Source organism: Jatropha curcas, chromosome 4, assembly GCF_041381405.1.
Source record: "Jatropha curcas cultivar XTBG-Jc1 chromosome 4, XTBG_Jcur_1.0, whole genome shotgun sequence".
NCBI lineage: Eukaryota > Viridiplantae > Streptophyta > Magnoliopsida > Malpighiales > Euphorbiaceae > Jatropha > Jatropha curcas.
In genome coordinates this window covers 30,422,945-30,441,250 of record NC_143154.1, presented here as the reverse complement: position 1 = coordinate 30,441,250, position 18,306 = coordinate 30,422,945, and the positions used below count along the sequence as shown (strand labels likewise).

Genomic DNA, 18,306 nt, shown 5'->3' with positions numbered 1-18,306 from the left:
ATTAAGAAATTGACAAAAACCAAACAAACCCGTTTCTTCTCCAATCCAACAAAGCAAGCCATTAACCATAGAAAAAGCGTAGAATATTGTAGAAACTCTTCAAAGCACCTTCACGGTTTCACATTCAACATATGCTAATAATCCTTACCAAACAACAAAATTTTTAATTTTTACCCCTAATTTAGATCCTTCTATTCAGATTCCACAACAAATATCTCTTCTCTTCTCTTTCCATAAGAGAAACTCTCACAAAAAACTCTCAACACAGTTTAAATTATTATTATTAACATTACTAGCTTAATCGATTCAGAACAATATGGCTAGGCCTAATCAAGATGCAATCGACACATTTATGAGCATCACCGGCGTCACCGAAGCTGTTGCGGTGCAGACACTCGAGGTATTATCATTATTTATTAACTTTTAGTTTTAATTTTGATCGGCTCTGTCATTCTCTTGTTGTTTTCAATTTTGATTGTAATTGCGAGATGATTTTGATAATGTTACTCTTGTTTTGTGTTTAGATTGACGCTGGATTGTGTAATTGTGATTTTTAATTAGGGTTTTCTTTTTTAAGAAAAAATTTGTCAGCATTATTGATTTAGTTTTAGCAGCTAATGTGTGGATGACATTTTTATCTTCCGGTTTGAATTTGATTATTAGTCTTACTATTATCATTATTCTAGTGATGATTGGAACTTTGATGAAGCTAATGTGGTTTTTGGGTCAGATTTTATAATGAATTTTTCTTCTAGATGATTAGTATTTTCAAGGAGTTGCTAGAATGCGTGGAGGAAATTGAAATATGCTTTTAATTGAGACAAGTCCATATAATTAAGCGTACCTACTCATTGATTTAGAGACTGGTTGTCCTTTATAAATTCTGAGTCTTGCTAATTGCTTTTTCTTTTTGGGTAATTGGGTTTCTTCAGAATTGGTTGATTGTACTAGTTTCTCAATTGTATTTCAATGGCCTTCTGAACTGGTGGATAGGCGTGAGTTATTGCCGGTTTCACAAAGTTCTGTTTTAAATTCATCCCTTTAGCCCAACTTTTATTGCGTAACTGTCAGCTTCAAATGGTGGGGAGCTCTGATGTTTTAGTACGTGTATTACAATTGATGAATCTCTGCTTGAAGCAGTGGAATGCATTGATACTATTGTTTATTGATAGGCCATATCATCTTGCAAACTTTTATGAAAGCATTTGAATGATCTTTTTTATTTTTGTGGATTCTAAAATCATCACGTGCTGCTTGCACTTATGCCTTTTTTCTTCTTATTCTGCCTTTTAATTTAGACTGATAAAAAATATTTTGAAAAGGTTTGTGCTCTTTTGAATGTAAGGATTCGGGTATACTTGCTGTTGATGATAGGAACTGGTTATGATAATAGGAAAAGATGAGACATTTTTTCCTGGGAGAATGTTTTTGCGGAGGAATCTCTTGGGGTTATTTATACAAGTAAATGCTAGTTTTTGAACTTGTCTTGTGTATTTAATTTCAGATTCAAGGATAATGCCTTTTACTTGTTAGAATTTTGAATCAATGTAATTGAGGATTAGCTCTTGCAATTTCTTACACATTTTTTTGCTTTCAATTAGGAGCATCATGGTGACCTCAATGCAGCTGTCAATGCACATTTCAGTGAAGGAGATAGAAGCACGTCAGTGGTTTTAGCATTTTGGATGCCATTATTTATTGTCCTTTTCTTTTTCAATATTTATTTTCCATTCTCTGGTAATTAGACTTTGCAATGTGCAATTCTTCTAGCAAGTTTGAGGAGTGATGTTTTAATTTTTTTTCTCATGTTTAGTGCACATGGAACTTCCGTTGTTGCTCCTCAAGACGATCTTATGGATGTAGATGATCCAGCTGAAGTTGCACCTAGGAGAAATCCTCTGTCACTTCTATCTGAGGCTAGTACAATGAACCCGTTTTCAATTCTTGATTCACACTTCCATAGAAGTCTATTTGATGGTGGTTCTGATTTTATGAACCGTGCACCATTTGTTTCACAACCAAGAGAGAGGAGAGAGATACCTATAGAGGTTAAGGATGGTAGTGATTCAACTAGCCGTTCCGGTCATGCACCTATCATTGAGGATGTAACTGGAACTGAACATGCATCTGGCCCTGATATTCGTGGGACTGTCATAGTTGATGATGATGATGATATTCCAACTAGCCTAATCGGAAAGGCTACATCACGGACTGATCAAAGAGGTGATGTTTCTGGTGATGGTGCTCATGATAGACATGCTAGACCTAGTGCTCCTGAATTTAATGATTTGCCAGACTATGGCAATGACATAGAAGAAGAAATGATTCGGGCAGCTATAGAGGCTTCAAAGAAGGACGCTGAGGTAACCTAACTGAACAAATTATTTTATATGCAATGCAGGAGATTTTAATATGTTTACTGTTTTAGTTTTTTCATTCTACTTAGTAGAAGTATTTGCTTTATAAGTTAATTTGTGTCATCATGATACATCAGTTTTTCCTGGAGGTACACGTTTTTTGTGTTTTGTTTTTTACTTGCTTGAGAATAGAGACATGGCACAACAGCAAGGTTGCTCTATTATTGTATGAAGATCATAGGTGTAAACCACATAAATAGCCTCAATATGATGATGCAAGGAGATGATTGTGTGCATCTGACCTCCTTAGACCCCACAATGTTAGAAGCCTTTCTTGTTGGAGAGGGGATTGCATTTTCATCCTTTTTGTAATTCTCTTTCTCATTCCTTAATGAAATCTTCTTTTATCCTCCTTCTACCCTTAAAAATGGAGGAAAAGGATTCCTTGAAGGTTTGCTGTCATCTGTTGTTTTAGTTATAGACTTCTCCTGTCTCATTTGATATTGGAATGGTTCCAGGCAGCAGAACAAGAGAAAGCATTACGGGAGCAGGGGGGAAAAGTTGGAGCATCGGAAATGGGAGTTTCTAAAACAGATGAGGTGGAATTGGGGCCAATAGCAACCTCAAATGGAAGGTAATATTATATTGCTTGTTGCTCTTTAGACATATTATGTGAATCTGTTTCTGCAACCCTGTGTGTCATGGCATTTCTCTGCAACGATATGATCACAACGAAGGATGCTAAACAATATGTTTTAAAAGTTATTCACTAGCAGAGGTGAGAAAATTGACAGATTTCACTGGTTGCGGTTTAGGTTGAGGTCAGGAAGGTTGTCTATTCAGGATGAAACTGAAGATGTGGAGGAACAGCCTCTTGTTAGGCATAGATCAAGACGTACATCTTCTGGCTCAGTGGAATCTGCCAGAGATGTTGGAGTGGAGGCTAGTCCACCATCCAGTCCTGGACAAAATAATACAAGCAGTCATCCACAGCACAATGGAAATTCCTTTCATTCTGATGAGGTTTCCTTTTATATTATGCCTTCTAAAATAATTCAATTGAGTTCCAGAATTAATGAGACTCGGATGTTATATAAGCAAACTCATCTTCTTTGGCCTTTTGTTTTGTAACAATTTGAAGTGGGGAGGCATCTCTTCTCTAGAGCATGATGAGGCCGTCATGCTTGAGGCTGCAATGTTTGGTGGAATTCCTGAAGGGACTGGATATCGCTTTGCTTACGCCCCTCACCAATTCATGCAAGCTGAAGGGCCTTATTCTCAGCAGATACCTCGTCCTCCGTCACCATCCTTGCAAGCTCAGCGATTGATCCGTGAACAGCAGGTTTACTTTTTGGGTTCCAGCCAGAAAATAAAGATTCAAGTTTTTGAATCATCAGTAATGCTCTGATAACATAACTTATTCAATGGATGCAGGATGATGAGTATCTTGCGGCATTGGCAGCAGACAGAGAAAAGGAGATGAAGGCATTGGAGGAAGCTGAAGCTCGTCGTCTAGAAGAAGAACTTGCTAGGAGAGCTGCTCTTGAAGAAGAGAGGCAAAAAGAGGAAGAATCTCGCAGGAAATTGGAGGAAGCACAGGTATGCTTATATATTGTCTCATTTTAAAACTGGATTCCATGGAGGTTGTGATCTAAATCTTACTCCTCTTTTTTGGTCAATTTGTGTTGTAGTTCGTCATAGTCTTGTGGTGAAAAAAGTTTCATTAAACCTGATCTTATATTTTTCCTTTATGTTTCATGTTTTTGGTTTTGCCTTGGCAACTGTGTATTATGCTGCCAATCAAGCATTGACTTTCTGTATACTTTTTCCTGGATTGGATGGTTAACATTTGCAACTTAATGTATCTTTAATGTTCGTTAAAAGCTGGATGTGTGCTAAATATCAGGAATTTGAAAGACAATTGGCTGCAAAAGAAGCTTCTCTGCCGCAGGAACCAGCATCAGATAATGAGAATGCTGTAACACTTTTGGTAAGGATGCCTGATGGCACCCGGCGTGGCCGCCGGTTTCTCAAGTCTGACAACTTAAGGGTAAGTTCTGTAAAGAAAGTAACTTGCTTGTATAAAGTATACTTATTTACACCCTCTTTCTTTATACTTGTATACACCAACTTTGTTTCTCAATATCAATTGTTTTTCTTTGCAGTCTCTTTTCGACTTTATAGATATTGGTAGGGCAGTCAAGCCTGGCACTTACAAACTGGTAAATGCTTATCTGTTTAAGAGAACATACGTACCCAAGTTTTTATGAATATCTGTCTATGTTTCTTTAATTTTCTGTTTAAGAGAATTTTTGCATCATGTATATTTTTGCGACTATATTTATAGGAAAATTTCCTTAACTTATTGTTACTTGAACAGGTAAGACCCTATCCGAGGCGTGCTTTCAGCGATGGAGAGAGTGCATTGACACTGAATGAACTCGGCTTGACTAGCAAACAGGAGGCCTTGTTTCTGGAGTTGATCTAACAATGACAGATGTTTTAGGAATTGTAGAAAATTACCCCTTGGAAGATTTACTTTCATTAAAATATGTGGTAATACATCATATTGGGGGGTTTTATTTGGGTCTGTGCTGTTTGGACAAATTGCATGGCATTTGGGTAGATGAACACGTACATTTCGACTTGAGGGGCAGTGCAATTGTGGTTGGAATTTGTTTCATGGGGTGCTTAATAGTTCATGAGAAATACTTCTGTACATATTTAGTAATTTATGATATATTAAGATGTTGGATAGGGCTTCGTCTCTTCGAATGTTGTCTTGTAAGAGTGGTATTATGGTTATGGGGCTTTCTGTGCTCGCAAACGAGATCTTTTGTTTTTATTTTTTTTGGGCTTGGAGTTCTATGTATCGATGTTGCTCCATCTACTCTGTTCTCTATCTTTCGAAACAGCTATATCTTAGAGATTTGGGATAGATAACACTATGCCAATAACCTCATGATCTGAAAAATGGACCAGCAGAATGATTTTTGGTTGTCAGTCAAATAACATAAGCAGTGAACAACATTTTCAGTAGAATATTTCTTTCTGGCTATAACTAAACTATGCAGGGACTTTGGCAGGCATGATTTTCCTTTGTCTGTTTAGTAAGTGGGTGCGTTTTTCAGAGGAATGATGATGGCTTGGATTGTGACGTACCCATCCTGTCCCCAAATAAGGTTAGCTTTAGCATTTGGCGAGTTACTGATCTCAGTATAGCCAGCTAAGTGGTACATTTGACCCATTCCTATTCACTATTAGTGAATTTCAGTCTTTGAGGTGGGTAAAATTGTTCCAATTTTACCGTTCCTTGTCAGTTACTTATTTGTTACCCAGTTCATGCCGTTCAAATGAGATCACTTTCTTACCACTTTGGTAAGGTATTATCTTTAATTCTTTAACTTTACTCTGGGTATGGTGTATTATGATTGTTCCTTTCACCTTTCGTTACAAGTTTGTGTTTTTGTGCTGTCTTAACTAGGCCAATTTAGTTTCATAGAAAATACTAATAAGAAGCATCTTGTATGTATAAATAATTATTTACGAAAATTTTAAAGCATTAAGGAAACAAAGTCTAATCAAATATTTATATTTGTATATGGCAAAAAAGAAATTTTCAAAAATTAAAGAACCAAATAAAAAAAAATCCACAATTTTATAAAGGAAAAATTGAAAAAAATTTAGATGTAGGGACGATGGCCCCCACTAGTTCTCCTTTATCCGTCTCTACAGGTAAATATCCTTTTCTTTTTTTTTATTTAGGAAAATACAGTATAGGAAACTGAAGTATAATCAAACTTCAAAGACAACAATTAATTAGTCCAGAAAAAAAAAAAAAAAAGAAAATAGAACTGAGATACTACATTACTACTAAAATACTAACATTAAAACAAAATATAGACCCCTGTCTTGTGAATAACGTGACACAATACTGCAAGGACCCAGCCAGTCATTGCTGAACCATCTAGTCAAACCACAATTTATTATTACAAAATCAGACTGTAATGACGGCTCATTGTGGCGCCATGTGGCGTCATTTTTCTTAATCCTAATCCTATGGGAGGTCAAGGAAGTTAACAAATAACAAAAGAAACAAAAAACATAGAAACGAGATGATGTCGTATTATTAAAAGCCTAACGGTCAATTGAACGGGTATCGTGGGACAGGCACGTGCGTCTCATGTGACTCACGACGCAGGCAGAGAGACACACTTAAAGATGAGGAGGCAAGGAATATGGATAAAAATCACCCATACATGCACCACTCGTCCGTACACCAACTCCCCAACGGTCATATTTCACCGACATCCCTTAACGGTCACTTGGACTTGGATTGTTCACCGTTTGATCAAAATCCCACGGCCCACACACAGAGTTTCCCCAATCTTCTCGAACGCCCTTTTTCACAGTCATCATTTTTTTTTCCGAGTGCCGGGTAAAACAGAACAGGTCCACAGAATTTAGGAAAAGCAATTAATGATATAGACAGCAATGGAAGTTATACTAGGAGTAGTAGTATAGTAGTAGTAGTAGGAGAAGTAGTAGAGAGAGAGGGAGGGAGGGAGAGAAGAAAGAACATTATAGTATATAAAAACACAAGCTTTTAATGGTTTCTGGTTTCTTTGGGTAGTGAAAGCTAGGAAGTGATGATGTGGGCTGCGTCTCTTTGTTAATCACCTATTCATGTATGTTGTGGTTTTTGGGTTTTGCTTTTGGTTTCATTTGAGTAAACATGGAGTTGCTGCAAATTTCAAATGCTGATGTGGGTTCACGGATTTCTACTGACTTCAGCTACCGAATTGGCCGAGTATGTTTTAACATTTCCTCCTTTCACGAAGTGAATTCCATTGTTGTTGATTGTGTTCATAGCTTTTCTCAATGAGTTTGTTTTGAAGGTGTTGGAATCCGATGATTGTTTTGTTTTAGGTGTTTGATTGATTCATTAACAAATTCTTTCATTCTTTTGGGGGTGGGGAAATTTTTTGAACATTCTTTTGTTAATTAATTATAGATTGCACATTCACATTGCCATATAGGAACACTTGAATTTTACAGAAACTTTTTCGTTTTGATTCTTTTAAAATTCATCGGATTCCTATTTTTTGTTAATTGATTTGTTCAAAAGAAATTCACACACTCACATTAGTCTCTCTCTCTTTTTCAAGTACATACATGCAAAGGTTTTTATGAACACATAGAATCTGTACACTCAAAAATTAACCATTTGTTTCATAATTCAAAAAATTTATTATAGAAACAAAGAGAGATAGGGAAGCAGAAAATAGGGTGGGTGAATTACACAACAAAAAAAACAAAAAAGAAAAATTGGAAATCTGTAGAGGATGTTGGCTGGGTGTTCTAGTTCTACATTGGTGTCACCAAGGCATAGATTAAGGAGTGAGTCACCTGCACAATTTCAAGCTTGCCATTTCCAATTACCTTCAATGAGCACACAGAGATTGGACTTACCATGTACTTTCTCTCGAAAAGAATCATCACGGTCAAACCCCATTAGGCCAGTTGGTGTTGGTCTTTCTGTTGATAAATCACTCGAATCCAAAACCAGCAGCTGTTCTCTGAAGCAGAATATCAGACTCCCACCATTAGCAACAACAAGTTCTCAATCAGTGAAAGATGAATTTTGGGAGAAAGGTAAGAGCTTGAAGAGATTTGCAGAGCAGGGGTCAGTTGATGAGTCTTGTACTAATAGGGTTAAGAGAAAAAGGGGTAGCAATGATAATTTTGAAAAATCTGATGAATGTGGAGATGCTTTAAGTCTAAGCCAATTGGGAAGTCGAAATTTTTGGTTTCAGTCAGGTTTTGAGGTTCCTAGAGGCCTAAACCCTTCTCCACAAGCTCCTTTCTCTTTGACATGTTCTGGAGATGAGGAAAGGGTTTGCTATGTGCCTAGTGAAGTTATTTCACCACCTTTGCCATTGTCAAACAATCCATGGGTGGATTCTGTGATAACTGAGATCGCTGATTTAGGTGAAAAAGAAGGAGAGAGTAGCCAAAGGCCAGTAAAAGAAGCTTCTGGTTCAAGTGCATCATCAGAGAGTCATAGTTTGGGTCTTAGACTAAGTGAGAATGTTCTGGAGCATGAAGTGGGTAATGGCTCTAGAAATCCTCTTGCACAACTAGGGACAACATTGGAAGCTGCAGAGGAGAATCACCAAGAAGAGTATCAGGCATTTGAGCTAGTTAGTTTGCTTACTGCTTGTGTTGAGGCAATTGGGTCGAAGAACATGGCTGTAATCAACCATTGTATAGCTAAATTGGGGGATCTTGCTTCTCCAAAGGGAAAAGCTCTTAGTCGCCTTTGTGCTTATTATACTGAGGCTTTAGCTCTTAGAGTTACAAGACTTTGGCCTCATATTTTTCATATCACCCCTCCTCGCGAGTTTGATCGAGTTGATGATGATTCAGGGACTGCATTGAGGCTTTTGAATCAGGTAAGCCCAATTCCAAAGTTTATTCATTTCACGGCAAATGAGATATTGCTGAGAGCTTTTGAAGGGAAAGATAGAGTTCATATTATAGACTTCGATATTAAGCAAGGGCTTCAGTGGCCTAGTTTGTTTCAGAGCTTGGCGTCTAGGACTAATCCTCCTAGCCATGTTAGAATTACTGGAATAGGTGAGTCCAAGCAAGAATTGAATGAGACAGGTGATAGGCTTGCTGGATTTGCAGAGGCATTGAACTTGCCTTTCGAGTTCCATCCAGTTGTGGACAGGTTAGAAGACGTGAGGCTGTGGATGCTACATGTGAAGGAAGGGGAGAGTGTTGCGATAAATTGTATTTTCCAAATGCACAGGACACTCTATGATGGGAATGGAGGAGCATTAAGAGATTTCTTGGGACTTATTCGAAGCACCAGTCCTACAATAGTCCTTATGGCAGAACAAGAAGCTGAACACAATGCACCTAATTTGGAAACGAGAGTGTGCAATTCTTTGAAGTACTATTCTGCAATATTCGACTCAATTGATTCTAGCCTTGCATTAGACAGCCCAGTTAGGATCAAGGTAGAGGAAATGTTTGCAAGGGAAATAAGGAACATAGTTGCTTGTGAAGGAAGTGATAGGCTTGAAAGGCACGAGAGTTTTGAGAAGTGGAGGAACTTGATGGAGCAAGGAGGATTCCGGTGCATGGGAATTAGTGACAGAGAAATGCTTCAATGCCAAATGTTGTTGAAGATGTATTCTTGTGAGGATTATAGAGTAACTAAACAAGGGCAGGATGGAGCAGCAGTTACTCTGAGTTGGTTAGATCAGCCTCTCTACACAGTATCTGCTTGGGCTCCTGTAGATGTTGCGGGAAGCTCATCCTCTTTTTCTCAGCCAAGTTGATTGCTACAGGTTTCTTTTTTCTTGATACATTTCATTCCATTCTTGCACACAGGAAGGGATACTAATTATTCTTTGTAGGTAGCAGAAGTTGTCATTATTCTTTCATTCTTTGTTGCAGATAAGATAGTGCGAGAGGCATTTGTACGAATACAGTAGTAGTTTCATACTGTTTCAGTTCTTTTCAGACATATTTTTAGGTTTAAGTCCATAGAATTTGGAGTCAGTTTTTATGTTTATTATTATTCTTTCATTCTTTATGTATTCATGAAATTCTTTGTAGTACCGTCATTACTTTGTTCATTTCTCCTTTGTTGGAAAGTTGTTAGAGTTTATGAACCATGTACTTGAGAGTTGAATCCTCATGTATGAAATGAATTTATTTGATTTGTGTTTAGTGATTTATATGACATTTACTGATTTAAGTTTCAGTTTTTAATTATATAAAATTTATTTCCTTTCCACAATTCAATTTGATGGAATTTATACCTAAATCAAGTTCTATATTTTACAGGAAGAAAAAAATTATGCTTCAAATCTATTTCTACAGAACTGGAGTTATAATTACTCTGCCTCGAGATAGGAATTAAGGTGGAAGAGTAAATATAAACTTACAAACTGTATAATAGTCATAAAGAAAAAAGATTATTACAATAACTTAAAAGAAAGGAAATAGCATTAACATACAAGCTAAGGGAAACTTATTGTCTGGACTTACCTCTCTCTCATCCTTTAATTTTGGGAATGAGAATTAATGGTTGTTCAATCCTCAAAGTTAAACCAAAATTCTCAGCCATATTTAAATCAGTAAAATCTTTTCCATTTGGGAGAGACCAATTAAAGAAATGAACCAAAGAAGCAATTATCAGTGGAACCTGCTTTGCAGCCATTGGAAGACCAGGGCAAATTCTCCTTCCAGACCCAAAAGGTATAAACCCAAAATCATTGCCTTTAAAATCCAAGTTTAAATCAAGAAACCTTTCTGGATTAAACACTGATGGATTTTCCCAATTCGTGGGATCTCTTCCAATTGCCCAAAAATTTACCAACACTTGGGAGTTCTTTGGAATTGTATAGTTCATGAGTTGGCATGTATCAGTGGCTCTATGAGGAAGAAGAAATGGTCCTGGAGGGTGCAATCTTAGGGTTTCTTTAACACAAGCTTGAAGATATGGTAATTGTGGTATATGAGATTCTTTTATTGTGATTATTTGTTGAGTTAGTTTCTTTGTGATTTCTTCTTTAACTTTCTTCATGCATTCTGGATTCCTTATCAGTTCTGCCATTGTCCATTCAATGGTTGTGCTACTTGTGTCTGTGCTAGCAGATAGGAGCTCCTGAAAATTCATAACTAAATTAGGGTTACTAATATTTGAAAATAAAAGAACTTGTTAATAGATATAAATTTTGAGATAGAGAGAACCAACCACAAGCAGAACATTGATTTGGTCATTGCTGGAACCATTATCAATGAGAGTATCAATAAAGTCTCTTTGATTTGAACCAAGAATTGATCCTCTTCTTTTCTCTTCTCTTCTTTCTTCAACAATTCCTTCACAAATCTCGAAAAACCTCCCATGCAATTCCATAATTTTCTTTTGCAATCCTTGTAAATCAAATCTTCCCAAGATTGGATATAGATCAGAAATGTTAGGTGTAGAAGCCAACTCTAATATTTTTTCAAGAAGCAAACCCATTTCTCCATCTCCATTTTCTTGTTTATCCAAGCTCATAAGATCCTTTGACACCATAATACTACTTAACATATTAAAAACAGTAACCATAGCTACTTCTCTAACTTTCACTTCCTTCCCTTCCATTTCCTTAATAAAACCAATCATTTCCATTACCTTTTCTTCTCTTTTACATTGTTGAGCCTCCAATGCTTTAGCAGAGAAAAGCTCACTTTTACATATGGTACGAAGATACTTCCATTTATCATTGCACTCCAAAGTCCATCCAAGTGAAAGATTTTTAAGTTCTGGACTTTTATTTGTTGGAGCCACATGAGGAATATATCTTCCTGATAAAATTTTATCATGGGTTTTCAGAATCTCCATGGCAGCTGCTTCTGATGATCCTACAATTACAATCTGGGTTCCAAGTTTAAGTGAAAAAAGAGGCCCATATATATTAGCAAAACGGGTTAGAGCTAGATGGGGTTTTTTCCCTATTTGAAGAATGTTGCCTAAGATTGGCCAGGGATATGGACCAGGAGGAAGTGGTGGATTTTTAGGTTTCAAGTGTTTAAAGATTAAATGACATAATAGAAAAGGCAGAAGAAAAGGGATTAGAGGAAAGAAAAGATTAATTCCAAATTCAATGGCCATAGTTAATTTTATGAAACAAAAAAAAAAAAAAAACGTTTCTGTTTAGGATCTACTCTAGCATTTTAAGCTAATATGAAAGAATGTTAAGCTGGATAAATATATAGAGAATGTTATTAGTTGGTGAGTGACTAAACTTGCAAATTCGTTGTCAATTTCAGTTTGATAATAATACTGTTGTTCATGCCTTCTTCATCAATTTAAGAAAGCCACCCTTTCCTTTTCAGAGATAATTTGTGAATGTGACTCAGAAGAGAAAAGAAATCTGAACCATTAAACAACACATATATGGCTTTCCAGCAAAAACATTATATCCAATCCAATCTCTACCTATCTCTTTCCAGGTGGAGGTGAGATGCCTGCTGTATGAAAATAGAAGGCAATAGTTTAGGTGCAAGTACATGCGTTAATCATATAATTTCAATTTTAAAATTAAAAAAAAAAAACTAAAATTCAAACTTTCTTTTCAACTTAGTTGTTTTGCATATATTCTGATAATTATTGACATGTAATAAATCAGGAAGATGATCCTCTGATGTATGCATAATTCCCTTTCGTTAATGGGTTCCAGTTTCAGATACATGTCTTTTTTAACTGATTTCTAATTCCTTAATTATCCAATAAAATTGGAATATTCTAAAATGGTTTTTGTGTTGTTTTTCTGCCGTCCTGACTCATTGAGTTCATAAGATTCACTACGGAAGGCGCAGACAGCAACAACAGAGAGATCTTTCTAGGGAAGAAAAGGCTTGAATGGAACTTTTCCTCTTGTCAAGATTGACAGGAAAATTTTTTCCTGTTGTCCATAAAAACGAAAGGAAATTTACTTGGGGAAAATAATTATTTCGTCCAGATGTTTACCATAAGTATTAAGTATCTAAGTAGTCCCTGACATTTATATAAATATTTATAACGTTCCTGAAGTTTACTTTCATCTTATTAATTGGTCCTTTCGTCCAAAAAACACACTTTTTCCATTAATTTTTGAAAGGAAAAAACGAAATTATCCTTTATAAGTTTTCATTATTTCGTCCTTGAGGTTTACCATAATTATTTAAGTAGTCCATTACATTTATATAAATATTTATAACATCTCTGAGATTCACTTCTGTCCGAAAAATACACATTTTTCTGTTAATTTTTAATAGAATAACCAAATTACCCTAAATCCTCTAATTAACATATCCTCCCTTTCAACTACCCTAAATCCTCTAAATTTACCCAAAATTTAGAAATTTTAATCTAAATTTTGGATAAATTTCTAAATTTCTAATCTGCTGATTCAATTTTGGGTTTAAATCAAACTGTTACTTTAAATTTAGTTTACAATTTATGATTTAAAATTTACATGAGCATTTGCTAATGGTGGTGTCAGGTTTCAAGTGAACAAGAGTAAGTTAAATGTGCTGTGTAAATTTTTGCTTTGCTATATCAGTCTTCTTTTTGACAGATTTTGCATATGGTTGATGTTTCTGGAATTAATTGCTGAGGTTATTGAGCAAAGTAATGCATTGAACGCAAATACAAAGATCAAGTACATGAACATGTTTGATGCTCAAGTAGATGTTGTTCATTCTGCTTTGAGCCTTATGGAATTTGTTTATACCGTTTTTGTGAGCGAGTGAGAAGGAAAGCAAATGAGTTGAAAAAGAGGATATGTTAATTAGAGGATTTAGGGTAGTTTGGTCATTCTATTAAAAATTAACAGAAAAATGTGTGTTTTTTGGACGGAAGGATCAAATAATATGACAGAAGTGAACTTGAGGGATGTTATAAATATTTCTATAAATATCAGGAACTACTTAAATAATTATAGCAAACTTCAGGGACGAAATAATGAAAACTTATAAAGGATAATTTCGTCTTTTCCTCTCAAAATTAACGAAAAAAGTGTGTTTTTTGGACGGAAGGACCAATTAATAAGACGGAAGTAAACTTCAGAAACGTTATAAATATTTATATAAATATCGGAGACTACTTAAATAATTATGGCAAACCTTAAGAACGAAATAATTATTTTCCCTTTACTTAAATTCCCTAAATTAAATAGTCAAAGATTTGGCTATATTATTCAAAACAAATCTAACGATTAAGCACAAGCGCAATCCTTAACCAAGGCCCAAGGCCCAATCTAACAATCCTCTTCTTCTTTTGTTGTGCGGATTCAATCGAATCACTTGCTCTATTCACCAATTAATTACAAATGTTATACTAAAAATATATTTTGGATTTTTCATCCATCATAAAGTATTCTGCAAAGAATTAAATCTTAATTGACGAGGAAATGGAGAGTTTTTACTAAAATATAAAAATAATATTATAGTCCAATAATTCTAATCATGCTAGGTAAGCTATTGGCAGAATTTTTTTTCTTTTTTTTTTTTATCCTTTAATAGAGAAATTTAAAAAAAAAAATCCCAAAACAAAAAAATTAAAAAAAAAATTTGTCACAAGAAGCAGGTGCAAGAACTTAAATTAATCCTGAAGCCATTTACATATCATATAGTTATAACAAATGTTTATTAGCAACTTGGTACAAATTAAACAAGTAGACATATCCAAGCCACAAATTTTAAAAATAACAACACAGCAAGATACATACACATACATGTGTACATACGTACATACATACATAGATAAGTAGATGAGAACCTTAATTAGACGTCACCTGCATCAATCTCCACAGATATGGCTGATTCTCTACTTTTTACTTTTAGGAATGAGAAGTAAAGGTTGTTCCTTCATCAAGGTTAAACCATACTTCTCATTCATGTTTATTTGACCTGCATTTCGAATCTGACCATTTGGTAGAGACCAGTCAAAGAAATGGACCAAGCAAGCAACAATTAATGGAACCTGCTTAGAAGCCATTGGTAAACCAGGGCAAATTCTCCTTCCAGAACTAAAAGGTATATATTCAAAATCATTTCCTTTAAAATCCAAATTGGAGTTCAAGAATCTCTCTGGCTTAAATTCCAAAGGGTCTTCCCATATTTTAGGGTCTCTTCCAATTGCCCAGAAATTGACCATAACTTGTGAATTCTTTGGGATTGTGTAGTTCATTACTTGGCATGATTCTGTTGCTCTATGGGGAACTAGTAGAGGTCCAGGTGGGTGTAGCCTTAGGGTTTCCTTAAAGCAGGCTTGAAGAAATGTGAACTTATGTAAATGAGAATCTAGGTTTTCTTCATTATTTGTTTCTCTTTGTATTTCTTCTTCGACCTTTTTCATGTATTTTGGATTCCTTATCAGCTCTGCCATCATCCACTCTATTGATGAACTGCTTGAATCTGTTCCAGCACTGAACATCTCCTGCTTGTACATTAGTAATTACATATTGTAAGACTAAAAAAAAATGAATTTCAGCAGTATAAAATGCATAATATATATATAGAGAGAGATGAGATGGGACGGCAAGATTCCTGATACAGATAAAGATTAATTGAGCCCGTCAGACTTCAGATACTTAATGGTTCCTTAAAAAAAATCAAGAAAAGGCATTATTAAGCAGAGAGAGAGAGAGAGAGAGAGAGAGAGAGAGAGAGAGAGAGAGAGAGAGAGATCAAACCATGAGAAGCATATTGATTTGATCATTGCTTGAACCATTGTTGATCAAAGCATCAAGGAAATCTCTTTGTACTTTATCACTATCACCTTTGTTCTTCTCCCTCCTTTCATTAATAATAACTTCCCATATCTTACAAATCTTTTTAAACCATTCTCTGCTCTTTCTTTGTAGACCCTGTAAATCAAGACCGGCTAATATAGGGAAAAGATCAGATACATTTGAAGCTGCACCCACTTCTATCATTTCCCTTAATGGCCCACAAATTTCACCTTCAACACTCTCATATTCAAAGTTTATAACATCTTTTGATAACAAAATATTACCCAACATATTAAAAATAGCTGCAAAAGCTACTTGTCTTATTCGCAAATCCTTCCCTTCCATTTTATTGATAAAATTTATCATATCTATAACCATTTTCTCCCTTGCACCAGCTTGAGACGCCATTGCTTTGCCTGAAAAAAGCTCTGTTCTTATTGTTGTACGTAAATATTTCCAATGCTCATTGCACTCTGCTATCCACCCTACCGATAAATGGTTAAGTTGCGTGCTTTTTGGTGGTGATGCATAAAGGGGAGACCGTCCTGATAAAACGCGATCTTGAGTTTTAAGAATCTCAATGGCGGATTCTTGTGATGATCCTATGATCACTAGTTGGGTTCCAAGTCTTATAGAGAAAAGTGGACCATAGGATTTTGCAAATTGGGTTAGAGTTATATGAGGTTTATTTCCCATTTGGAAAATGTTTCCAATTATTGGCCATGAGAATGGACCTGGAGGAAGTGGTGGTGAAGAAGATGGAGATTTTAAGTTCTTGAAAATGAGAAGGCAAAGGGACAGCAAGAGAAGGATTATCGGAAAATAAAGATTGTTTCCTTCAGCATCCATGGTTTCCTGATATGGGGATTCAAATTTGCATGTGGAATTGGTTTAAGTAAGTGGGTTGCTTAGCACTTTGTAGATGATATTTTTTACTTAACAGTAATGTTGTGGGGTCCCTTTAGCACTTTGTAGATGATATTTTTTATTTAACAATAATGTTGTGATCCCTCCAACGTGTGGGACCCATATACATTTGAAATGAAAAAAAAAAAAGAAGAAAGAAGAGATTCAAAACGTATGGGATCCATACACGTTTGAATGAAGGAAAAAAAAATATAGGCATGTTTAGTTTGTTATTCAATGGACGGTGCCAAAGAAAGAAAGAAAAGGGAAAAGTGGACGCGTGATTAACGCGTCCACTGCGTCCCCTTCTCCTATAAAAAGGAGAAGGATTTTCACTTCAAAGCGTACAAAAACAAAAGCATAGAAATACATAGAGTGTATAGAAAATTTTAGGAAAGGGTTCCTAAAATTGGGAAAGAGAGAAAATAGTGAGGATTGAAATTTTTAGGGTATTTTTGTTAAACACTTAGAGTACCACTATTTTTGTAATCTCTTTTGTACCTACTATTTTTAGTAGAAGAATTATTCAGAGTTTTTGTCCCGTGGACGTAGCCCATAACAGTTGAAGGGTGACCCACGTAAATCTCGGTGTTCTTATTTTTTCATCTGGCATTTAAGGTAATTATTTAATTTTTATTGTGATTATTATTTCTGGTGGATTCGATCCTCAATATTCAATATTTAATTATTGGAGGTATATGTGGTAATAGTAATTTTATTTTATTTTTACCACCGGTATTTTTCGCAGCCCCCACTCGGGATCAGTTAGAATCCCAACAACTGGTATCAGAGCCATTGGTTGGTACATTCTGTCAAAGTTACTATTCACGTGAATAGTAAATTTCGTGAATAGTGAAACTTTATCAGATTCAGAATTCAACATGGCTAACGATGGGGCAATGATCAAATTGACGGATTCGAATTATTCAATGTGGAAATCCAGAATGGAGGACTACCTCAATTTCAAAGATCTATATGATCCAATTGAAGGTGACAGTGCAAAGCCGGAAAAAATGAAAGAAAGGTAGTGGAATAAATTAAAAAAGCAGACATTGGGTACAATACGCCAATGGATAGATGCTAGCCTGTACAACCATGTGAGAAATGAAAAGATCCCCAAGCTCTCTGGAAGAAATTAGAGAATATGTACGAGGCTACGAATGCTCAAGGAAAAGTCTTCATGATGCGTAAAGTCATGAAATTGAAGCTGTTAGAGGGACGATCAATTACACAATACCTGAACGATTTTGAAGGACTCGTAACTGAGTTAGTAGTTAGCGGCATGTCCTTAGAAGACGAGATGCAAGCATGCCTACTGTTGGGATCTCTACCGGATAGCTGGGATACTCTTGTGGTATCATTGAGTAACTCAGCTCCAAATGGTGTGGTGACGATGTCTATGGTAAAGAATAGACTACTTAATGAAGAACTACGAAGAAGAGATGTTGCCAGTACCAGTTCACAAGCCCTTGTCACAGAGAATAGGGGCCAGAGCAAGAGTAGAGGTCCAAAGCATGTAAAGTCAGGTGGTAGATCCAAGTCCAGAGAGATGAGGAAGTGTTACCATTGCGGTAAGGAGGGTCATCTCAAAAGAAATTGTCATTTACTCAAACAGGATAATGCAGACCGAAGACAAGAGAATGACAGAAATACATCTGCTACAGTCTCAGGAGAAGATGGTGAGGTGGCTTTAGTCACTCATGATGCAGATTGCTGTCATGTTGGAGATGCAGATACCGAGTGGATAGTAGACTCCGGTG

At 35.8% G+C, this 18,306-nt stretch overlaps 4 protein-coding genes across 4 annotated transcripts; 2 read left to right on the top strand and 2 right to left on the bottom strand.

The window, feature by feature from the left end:
• Positions 1-25: 25 nt before the first annotated feature.
• LOC105645872 (plant UBX domain-containing protein 8) lies at positions 26-5,114 on the top strand. The gene is made up of 10 exons (XM_012231602.4): positions 26-400; positions 1,602-1,663; positions 1,814-2,363; positions 2,876-2,991; positions 3,173-3,380; positions 3,499-3,699; positions 3,792-3,956; positions 4,264-4,407; positions 4,523-4,579; positions 4,738-5,114. The coding sequence occupies exons 1-10, from the start codon at positions 317-319 to the stop codon at positions 4,843-4,845; spliced, it is 1,695 nt and encodes a 564-aa protein (XP_012086992.1). The 5' UTR covers positions 26-316; the 3' UTR covers positions 4,846-5,114.
• Positions 5,115-6,635: 1,521 nt separating this feature from the next.
• LOC105645873 (GRAS family transcription factor) lies at positions 6,636-10,103 on the top strand. The gene has a single exon (XM_012231603.4). It carries the CDS (start codon positions 7,703-7,705, stop codon positions 9,707-9,709), a length of 2,007 nt encoding a protein of 668 aa, XP_012086993.1. The 5' UTR covers positions 6,636-7,702; the 3' UTR covers positions 9,710-10,103.
• Positions 10,104-10,224: 121 nt separating this feature from the next.
• LOC105646062 ((S)-N-methylcoclaurine 3'-hydroxylase isozyme 1) lies at positions 10,225-12,073 on the bottom strand. The gene is made up of 2 exons (XM_012231830.4): positions 11,134-12,073; positions 10,225-11,043 (listed from the first exon to the last, which is right to left on the bottom strand). The coding sequence occupies exons 1-2, from the start codon at positions 12,034-12,036 to the stop codon at positions 10,432-10,434; spliced, it is 1,515 nt and encodes a 504-aa protein (XP_012087220.1). The 5' UTR covers positions 12,037-12,073; the 3' UTR covers positions 10,225-10,431.
• A 2,403-nt stretch (positions 12,074-14,476) lies between these two features.
• On the bottom strand, positions 14,477-16,507 carry LOC105646063 (putative (S)-N-methylcoclaurine 3'-hydroxylase isozyme 2). Its single transcript, XM_012231831.4, has 2 exons — positions 15,602-16,507; positions 14,477-15,345 (listed from the first exon to the last, which is right to left on the bottom strand). The coding sequence occupies exons 1-2, from the start codon at positions 16,487-16,489 to the stop codon at positions 14,734-14,736; spliced, it is 1,500 nt and encodes a 499-aa protein (XP_012087221.1). The 5' UTR covers positions 16,490-16,507; the 3' UTR covers positions 14,477-14,733.
• Between the last annotated feature and the right edge of the window lie 1,799 nt (positions 16,508-18,306).